The following is a 9,846-nucleotide window of genomic DNA, read 5'->3' on the forward strand; positions in this document are numbered from 1 at the left end:
GAAAGAAGTTCTGGCCTGAAACAATCTTTTCTTTTGCTAATAACTTCTTGCCCCAACCTCCTCCCTCCTTCCTATAAAAACCTTACCTTTTGCACAACTTTGGAGCTCCCCACACAAGCTAGGTGTGGTGCTGACTGATTCACGTATTGATTAAAAAAGCCAATTAGATTTTCAAATGTCCTTGGGTGAATTGCTTTTTTTTTAATCAAAATTTATAATGAAAACCTTTTAAGTCAATTTTACTTTAATATTTATTTTGAGAGTGTGCGCGCACGTGCGCGCGCGCGCACACACACACACACACACACACACACACACACACACGGAGTGGAGAGAGAGAATCCGTGCTGTCAAAACAGAGCCCAACATGGGGTTCGACCTCAGGACCATGAGATCATGACCTAAGCCAAAAATCAAAAGTCAGACGCATAACCGTTAAGTCAATTTTAATTTTTTTTAATGTTTATTTATTTTAGAGAGGGACAGAGTGCAAGCAGGGGAGGAGAGGAGAGAGAGGGAGACACAGAATCGAAAGCAGGGTCCAGGCTCAAAGCTGTCAGCACAGAGCCCGACGCGGGGCTTGAACTCTCAAGCCATGGGATCGTGACCTGAGCCGATGTCAGACAATTAACCGATAAGCCACCCAGGGGACTCAAACTGTTAGGTCAGTTTTAAAATGCACAAGGAATATGGTAATTTTTCAAAAATTTTAAGAGAAAATTGGGCAAATGTTTGAAGGACACTCCTTTAAAAGAGCATGTGTTCTGGTCCTAGCTCAATCACTTACTAGTTGGGTGGTCTTGGACAAGTTCTTGAATCTCAATTTCCTCATCCATAAAATGGGATAGTACCTATTTCATAGACTTATTGTGAGCATAAATGAGGTAATAACATGGAAAGCTACCAACACAGTTCCTGATACCAAGTACACACCTTATAAATGTTGACTATTGCTCTTTATCTTCCACAGTGCCTACCTAGCACAATGATGAGCACTCTTAGGGATTCCAAGGTGTCTGACAGTATGCAGACAGAAAAACATCAAGTTATGTTTTTCTTTAATACCATAAGACTAACTAGGAAATATATCCTTATTAGTTTAAACCAAGGCATCAGAATTCAAAGAGATAAAATAGAGCATAAAAATTAGCAAGACCCAACTTGGACCAATTAACACTTGATTAGCACTTATTACATACAGGACACTGCACTATACTATCTCATACCCACGTTATTGCATTAAATCATCACAATAGCCCTCTGAACCAGGTATTTTTGTGCCCGTTTTACAGATATGGCAACTGAGATCCGAAAAGTTAACTTTCAAAAGCTCTTCAATGAATCATTCCAGAAACTATAAAAAAGAAATACAAAATTTTCCATTGTGAAAATATGTAAGAGGCAAATCAAAACAATGTAGTAACACCAGTAAGTCTCAAAAAAACAGCACATGGGCTTAGGAGCTGGCTTATAGAACAAACTTTCTATGATAGAAAACTTCTCAATCCCTTTGTACCAGTTTTTCAAATTTCAGTCAAGGACAATATGTGTCAGACTCCCGCAGGATGCTTCCTAAAAATGCAGATTCTTGGGTTTTTAGAACAAGAATCTAAAGGCAAGGGGCCACAAGTCTGCATGTTACCAAAGATCCCAGGTGAACCCAGTGCTGCTAGTGTTTTTAGAAGCTCTGCTTTCCTGAATCTTTTGAACCAGTGTGATGTACAAAAAGCACATAGGAGTTGGAAAGACTTAGGTTTAAAATCTCGCCGCACTGCTAATCCTAAACCTGAGTAAGTTACTTAACCTCATGGTAAAATGGAAATGGTTGCACCCAACTTAGAGCAAGAAAACCTACATAAAAGCACCCACTACAGTATACAGAGATGGAAGGTGCTTAATAAACGGTCGCTATTATCTTCAGAAGCAGAATAAAATCCCCCACCTTGACTCCCTATGCCCTCTAGTCATCCTCTCTGGGTAGCCAAGGCAGCCATTTCCTCACCACCAACTACTACCTGCCTTCTAACCCTCAGCTCCTGTGACACCGCTCTTAACTCTGCCAAAAAGAACTGCCAACAACAATGAACAATACGCAGTCCTCCCCTCCCCTTGAGTTCTCAGCTCTAACTCCTACGGCCACTTCCCTTTTTGGGATTCTAACTTTACTTCGCTTCTTTACCACTCTTCATGCTTCCTCTCACTCTTCTCTCCAACCCTTCACCACTCAATGTCGGTATTCGCCTAAGTTGCATCTTCAGCCTTTTTGGTTTCTCAGTCTAGTCGACAGACTAACCACGCACCTTGTGTGCTTTCTGTCTTAGTCACTACTGATACTCTGAAAACGTCCAAATCTTTGGCCCCGGCTCTTCCTCAGCTCCATACTATCCATACTGTGAAAAGAAATAAAAGGAAACCTCATTTAAAATGGAGCCGGGAGGCCAGCAGGGAGAGTTCTCAAGTCCCTACTGCTGGTGGTCAGCTGCAGACCCAACAAGAAGAGACCTACCTTCCAGGTCCATTCGGCCTGAGCTACTAAGTCCTGTCCCAACAGGAGGTAGGAAATGTTCCTCCTTTCCCCGCCCCCACAACAGCCCAGCCAGGAAGAGACTTCACAGCTCAGCCAAAGAAGGGCCACTCCACTTTGAACTCCCAGTTTACTCCAATGGACTTTTGGTTTATAAAGGCCCTCCCAACTTCCCTCTCTCCTCTGTAAAACAGCTTACTCCTCCTTTGTTCTCCAGACTTGCCTAGGGTTTTAATGTAGCTTACTTGTCCCAGATTGCAATTCTCTGCTATAAAAAAAAACAAAAACAGAAACAATTTTTGTTGGTAAAGTAACTGGCAGTTTTATTTTTAAGGTTAACAATACACAGCTCCCACCGCCTCCTGAGCATCTCTGTCTGGATGCTCCAAAGTTCCCTTAAAATCAGTGTTAAAACTTATTCTCCCCCCAGTTTCAATTTTCTTTCCTCTCCCATTTGCTCCTCACCCCTACAGGGACAGGGTGGGAAGGAGGAACACAACCTTCTCTACTATTTCCTATTAAACCAATAAACTAGTGCAGGAAGCGATGGTCATTCAAGATTCATGCCTCTACTCATGTCTTTCATATATTCATAACAATTCTAAGAGAAAAATTTAGAATGTGTGACTCTAAAGAGGCCCATCATATAAGACCAAAAAAAGTTCAGAATGGCTTATTTCATGGGTTATTTCCATAATTAAAAGTTTGAAATTTGCGTACCATATTGTTATCTCTGGGAGAGATGAGATTAAGGGCTATTCATACTTAATATATTTTACATACATATGTATATTTCATCTTTCTTTCCCATTTGAATTTTTCACAATTAGCATGTAAGCTATATAATAAAAGTAAACAACTTAAAATATACCAAAGTGTTTTAAACTGTATACAGGCAACGACAGCCTCTGTAACATGGGCATCTGTCAACATTAGACAACTATCTAGGAAATGGATTTTGATAGAATTCTCTTCCCAATAAACACCAAGCTTTGTCTCGATTTTGTTTTAAATAGAACAGGAAGTTTTATTACAGCACTGAAGAATGGTATTAAAAGAAATCTGGTTAAGGAAATAGTTCTAGAGAGAGTAAACAGTTCAAGAATTTAAACAGTGCCACTAAGATACAAAATAATATCCCTAAAAATAAGAGGTTTTAAATAGATCACACTTCTACAGTCTTAGATGCACTTGGGCAAAATCCTCCATATCTAATATCATAAGGTACTTAGAAATTCACTCATTCTATGCAACTCCAAGGTCTACTACAGTATACAACTAGGACAAAATTCTTAGATAACGGAATCAATTTGGCCAGGTAGGCTATCTACTCAGGCAGTATTTTCCTCATTAGCCCATAGAAGTATATCCTTGAGACGGAATAATTCTTAACCTAAAAGCAGAGACCTGAAGTGCTAAGCAAGTGTCTTATAGATTACCTTAGAGTTTCTCTCATCTTAAAGGCCATTTAGCTTTTAGTTATCAATGAGTTTCATGCATATAGACAAAGGGAAGGTAACACTGGTCTACTGGACCATCTGGCAAAGAATTACTAACCAATATTGCTTGAACTGAAGATTAATTTTATTCTTTATACCAGTATAAGTAGGAAAGCAAAAGAAAGATTATTAGGTTGAAATTCAAAGGCTTCAGAGTCTTAATGTCTACCCTCCAGGACATACTGAACTTCCGTGAGGAAAGGGTCTTTATCTAGTTCACTGCTCCACCCCCAGCTCCTCATAGTGGCACATGCTAAGAACTCCAGAAGTGTAACGAACCAACTGATGAAAACACTTTAATTTAAAAAAATATGGGGCGCCTGGGTGGCTCAGTTGGTTAACCGTCGTCCAACTTTGGCTCAGGTCACGATCTCACAGTCTGTGAGTTTGAGCCCAGCATCGGGCTCTGTGCTGACAGCTCAGAGCCTGCTTGAGATTCTGTGTCTCCCTCTCTCTCTCTGCCCCTCCCCTGCTCATGTTCTCTCTCCCTCTCTCTATTAAAAAAAAATTATAGGGGCGCCTGGGTGGCTCAGTCGGTTGGGCGGCCGACTTCGGCTCAGGTCATGATCTCGCAGTCCGTGAGTTCAAGCCCCGAATCGGGCTCTGAGTCAGCACAGAGCCTGGAGCCTGTTTCGGATTCTGTGTCTCCCTCTCTCTCTGACCCTCCCCCGTTCATGCTCTGTCTCTCTCTGTCTCAAAAATAAATGTTAAAAAAATATATATTTTTTTAAATTATATATATATATATATTTATTTGTATAAATAAATAAATAAATAAATAGGGCACCTGGGTGGATCAGTCGGTTGGGTGTCTGACTCTTGATTTCGGTTCAGGTCATAATCTCATGGTTCGTGGGATCAAGCCCCAAGCCAGAACCTGCTTGGGATTCTCTCTGCCCCTCTCCCACCCAAGTACTCTCTCAAAATAAACAAACATTAAAAAAAAAAAAAAGAAGAAAGTCAGGGTTTTTTTATTTTTAATGTTTATTTTTGAGAGACAGGGTGAGAATGGGGGAGGGGCAGAGAGTGAGGGAGACACAGAATCGGAAGCAGGCTCCAGGCTAGAAGCTGTCAGCACAGAGCCTGACACAGGGCTCAAACTCACGAACCATGAGATCATGACCTGAGCCAAAGTCGACGCTCAACCAACTGAGCCACCCAGGTGCCCCAATAAAGTCAGTCTTAAAGAGTTGGAAAAGAATGAGTCATCAAATCCCAACCTCCTCCCCAAGTAGAATTTCCTTCTTTCAACATTTTACATTTCCAAACACCTCCTTGGGGAACTCATGAACTTAGGAGCACATTACAGTTGTGGAATAGATCCAAACCCCCTGCTTCTATTTCTCCCTCCCACTTCAAGCCCTTCTAAGGTCATGATCTCCCAAGTGGGATGTATGAATACCAGAGAGTATAAGAGTTGATCTATAGGTATGTTAGAAGAAAATTAGGCATTCCATATGCAATTTCTCACAGTTTTAGATTTAAAAGTTGTACCACTACTTAATACACAAATGGGCACTGGCACGCTCACTCAGGCCAGGCATCCGAATGGCACAAAGGGAAGAACAGTAGTCCCACAATGGGGAAAAGCCAAGAGTGGCGCCCTCACCTGGATATTCATTCCATGTCAGCATCCTGAAACTTATTTGGGCATACGTTCTACATAATAAAAACAGACCTAAACACAGAATCCTTTTAAAGAGAACATAACAATAACTTTCTGATTTCCTGGTTTTCTTACGGCCAAATATTGAAGAGTTGAAATTAAAGATAAGCAGTTTTCTTCTACAGAAAGGGTTCCAAATAGACTAATCATTTATGAGATGACCCATGGCTATCAGCAGTATATGCTACCTAGCAGGTATATTCCAAAAAACAAAACACGCTTTATATTTGCAAAGTAAAGACATTACTTTTTTTTTTTTTTTTTTAGAGACTTTAAGTAATCTCTACACCCAATGTGGGGCTCAGAGTCACAACCACTTGATCAAGAGTCACATGCTCCTCTGACTGAGCTAGCCAGGTGCCCCGAGGTATCGCTTTAATAATGAGAAAATAACTGATCTTGGGAACGTGAGTTCGAGCTCTGCATTGGGCTCCATGCTGGGTGTGGAGTCTACTTAAATAAAAAAAAAATTTTTAGGGGCACCTGGGTGGCTCAGTCAGTTAAGTGTCCGGTTTTGGCTCAGGTCATGATCTCGCAGTTCATGGGTTCGAGCCCTGCATCAGGCTCTGTGCTGACAGCTCAAAGCCTGGAGCCTGCTTCAGATTCTGTGTCTCTCTCTCTCTGCCCCATCCCCGCTCATTCTCCGTCTCTCAAAGGTGAATAAACGTTAAAAAAAAAAATAAACAAATTTTTAAAATAAACAAAATAGCTTTAAAAAAATTTTTATTAATATTTCTTTATGAGAGAATGAGAAATGGAACGTGAGCAGGGGAGGGGCAGAGAGCGAGGGAGATACAGAATCCAAACCAGGCTCCAGGCTCCGAGCTGTCAGCACAGAGCCCCACGTGGGGCTCGAATTCATGAACCGTGAGATTAAGGCCTGAGCTGAAGTCAGATGCTTAACCCACTGAGCCCCCCCCAGGCGCCCCAATAAAATAGCTTTTAAAGTTAATTTATATATATGTGTGTATATATATATATATATGTGCATATATGTGTATGTACATATATATAAATGCAACAACTTCAATTAACTATCAAGAAAAACTGAGATCAAGGAAGAAAGGAATGTCACAGCCCACTGCAACACAACCCTTTGCATAATTGATGGCGGAGAATTAAAACATTACTAATGTCACTAATGACATGATTCTTCCATTTGAACCTATAAATCTTCGGTGAGGCATCTTTTATTTTTTCAGAGACAAAGTCATTAAAATCAAAAGCCAAAAGCAACTGAATTTGGAATCAGAACTTTGAAGAGTTATTATCTAAGTGTCACATCAAAATTTATCCTAGTTCATACACAGCACACTATAATAAATAAATCGACAACATCAAATGTTTACTGGATGCTTTGACAAATTCTTCCCCTTCAAGGAACAGAACCATAATCTTCAGATCAAGTCTAGCCATAAATCATTTTGTCAACAATCCTGAAGTCAAACTGCAAATTCAAATACCACCACCTCTGATTTCCCATGAAGATTAAAACTACACAAATAAAGTGCCTAGCACAGTGTCTGAAATAAACAGATGCTCAATAAACATTAACGGCTCTTTCCCTGGCTTGAAGCCATGTGATTAGTGAAGAAATAGGGGCTTAAGATTTAGGTTTGAATTCTCATGGTACCACTTGCTAGCTGTGTAACTTGGGGCATATTATTTAATTCCAACTTTAAAACGGAAATAATAATACCCATCTTATAAGATCAATGTCAAAAGTCATTAAAGAATAATTCATACAGTTATTCAACCCACAAAAGACAATAAATATCCAATCCAGGGCACCTGGGTGGCTCAGTCAGTTAAGCGTCTGACTTAGGCTCAGGTCACGATCTGTTTGTGAGTTCGAGCCCCACGTGGGGCTCCTGTGCTGACAGCACAGAGTCTGAAGCCTGCTTCATATTCTGTGTCTCCATCTCTCTCTGCCCCTCACCCACTTGTGCTTGCATTCTCGCTCTCCCTCTTGCTCAAAACTAAATATTTAAAAGAATTTTAATTAAATAAGTGTCCAATACTCCTCCTTTAAGATAGCTTATTCGTATCTATACCAAAAGTATAGATTCATGGGTCACCAAACTTAAAAATATCCATCACAATCCCTACCTTCTGCTAAGCATTACAGCAATATTGTACCCTGACACAGTGCATAGCATGGATCGTATACTCCGTTAATGTTTACTAAACAGGTGAATGACCACGTCCACGGGCACTTAGCTAACTGGCAGCCTGGGCTAGCCTGATCTAGCCAGGTGTGGGGCTGGGTCTACTGAAACCAGGGCTCTTTCCACTACCGTTTGAACTCTCCCTAGTTAAGTCATCTACTCACCGAAAAAAATTATATGTTTACCCATACTAGTACAAATTAATTGAAGGGTCATAATAAGGTGTTACCCGTAATTTGAATTTTTCAGGTTTCTGTGGCTAAAGAAGTCATTACTCTATTAAAATACTTTTATATAAAAGGAAAAAAAAACCATTTGTTTTTTTTTTACACAGCTTCTATGGGGGGGGGGGGGGGGTCCTTTTGTTTTGCACAACTACCACCGGAAAGTCACCTATGTTCCTTTCTCCTAAATGTCACCTGCGTAGGATTCAAATGCTAGCAGCAAACTGTAGCGCAACAAGTAAAGGGCTGGGGGAAGGAGAAAAGCCGTCCCATTCGTGCTCGACTCCGGACTGAATACAGTGTAAGCAGACTACCATGCCCTGAACGTACAAATGCAGGCACATCTCCACGTGGGGAGTTTAACCATACGTGAAGCACCTGTAAGACACACGGAGTCAACTCACAGCCTCTGGATGACAAGCCGACAACAGGTTTTTTAAAGGGTCTGAAACTCGCAGCTTCAGCGCTCTCGCAACACCTGTTTGCGATCTGTCACGTGAAGCAAATAGGCGTAATTCAACGGCACCACCCGGGCCACACAACCACTCGCAGGGTGGCCCTGTAGACGCACCATCAGGCAAAAAAAAAACCCCAGGCAAACCGGCAAGAGGCCTTCGCCTAACTTGCCTTCCAGATAGCAAACGCCGTACCGCGGGGTTCAAGCAGCCCACCCAGAACAAATAAAGGAATACGAATTGTGACATCCCCAAAGGTCCTCCCTCATCCTTCAGCTTTCCAGAGTGTCATCCCATGAAATAGGATTTGTTTGCCACAGAACCCCGCGACCCCTGCTACCCCAGGGACAGCGCGGGTCGCCTCCTTCCAGGGACCCGTTGCGGCCAGCGTCAAAGACCCCAAAACCACTGACGCAACTGCTTCCCTCAGTGGAGACCACGTCTGTTAAGTTTCAGAAACACGTGATTTGGGGACGCAAACTTGCTAGAAACGGGCTAAACACTTGAACACGTTTCTGTGAGCCCCTGGCACACTCCACTCGGATCCCAACCATTCCCAGGGAGGGGCTGCCCGTCACCAATCCTGGGTGACACGCGTTCAAACCGCCCCAAGGAGGGCAGCGAGACCCTCCTGGCCGGCCGCCGGCGGCTCTTACCCATTTGTCCAAAGGGACTTGGGCGAGGGACCCGGTGCCCTGGTACAGGTCCAGGCTGAGCTGCTCCAGGCTCAGCTTCTCCTGAAGGAAGTGGCCCAGGTACCTCTGCAGGAGGTACCGACAGGCCCTCTTCTTGATGGACTCCGAAAACGGCCAAGGCATGACGAGGGCTGGCCGCGGGGCCCGCGGGGACTGCAGGCGGCGGCTCCGGCCCTGGGGCCCAGGCTGCGGCTCCAGGCCGCGGCGGCGGCGCCTCGGGTCCCGGCCGGCGTCCCCGGTCCGCGGCGGGGCCTAAGCCCGGGACGGCCCCTCCATGCCCGCTCGGCGCCGGGCGTCCCTCAGGGCGACCCCATCGCCGGCGCCGCGTCGCTCGCGCTAGGCCCGGCAGGGACCAGGCGCGGGGGAGCCCCCGTCGCCCCGGGCCCGGGACACCTCCGGGAGGATCCTACTCGGCACAGAGAGGGGATGCAAGAGAACACGCGGGGAGGCGGCAGGGCCCGAGGCAGGTACTTAGGCACCCTCCTCCACTGCCGCCGCCGCCGCGCGTCGAATTTGTTGTCATCCGCGGGGCGCGCTCCCGGCTCTGGGGCGCTCCCGGCTCTGGGACGCTCCCGGCGCGTTCGCGAGACCCACGCTCGCTGCGCGCCGCCGGTC

The 9,846-nt window shown here is 44.2% G+C and overlaps 1 protein-coding gene across 3 annotated transcripts in view; it reads right to left on the reverse strand.

Annotated features, from left to right (window-relative positions):
* The window catches only part of ATG2B (autophagy related 2B), a 74,343-nt gene extending 64,513 nt beyond the window's left edge, over positions 1-9,830 (reverse strand). For 2 of the 3 annotated variants that reach the window (XM_060620696.3, XM_060620695.3), the window contains exon 1: positions 9,193-9,828. In XM_060620696.3, coding sequence (XP_060476679.3) covers positions 9,193-9,354 — 162 coding nt within the window. In that variant the 5' untranslated portion in view covers positions 9,355-9,828. Of the gene's footprint in view, positions 1-9,192 lie in introns of all 3 variants that reach the window. The other variant, XR_014137853.1, reaches the window with a different exon arrangement.
* Between the last annotated feature and the right edge of the window lie 16 nt (positions 9,831-9,846).

The sequence above is a fragment of the Panthera onca genome, chromosome B3 (assembly GCF_046562875.1).
Source record: "Panthera onca isolate mPanOnc1 chromosome B3, mPanOnc1 haplotype 2, whole genome shotgun sequence".
Classification (NCBI taxonomy): domain Eukaryota; kingdom Metazoa; phylum Chordata; class Mammalia; order Carnivora; family Felidae; genus Panthera; species Panthera onca.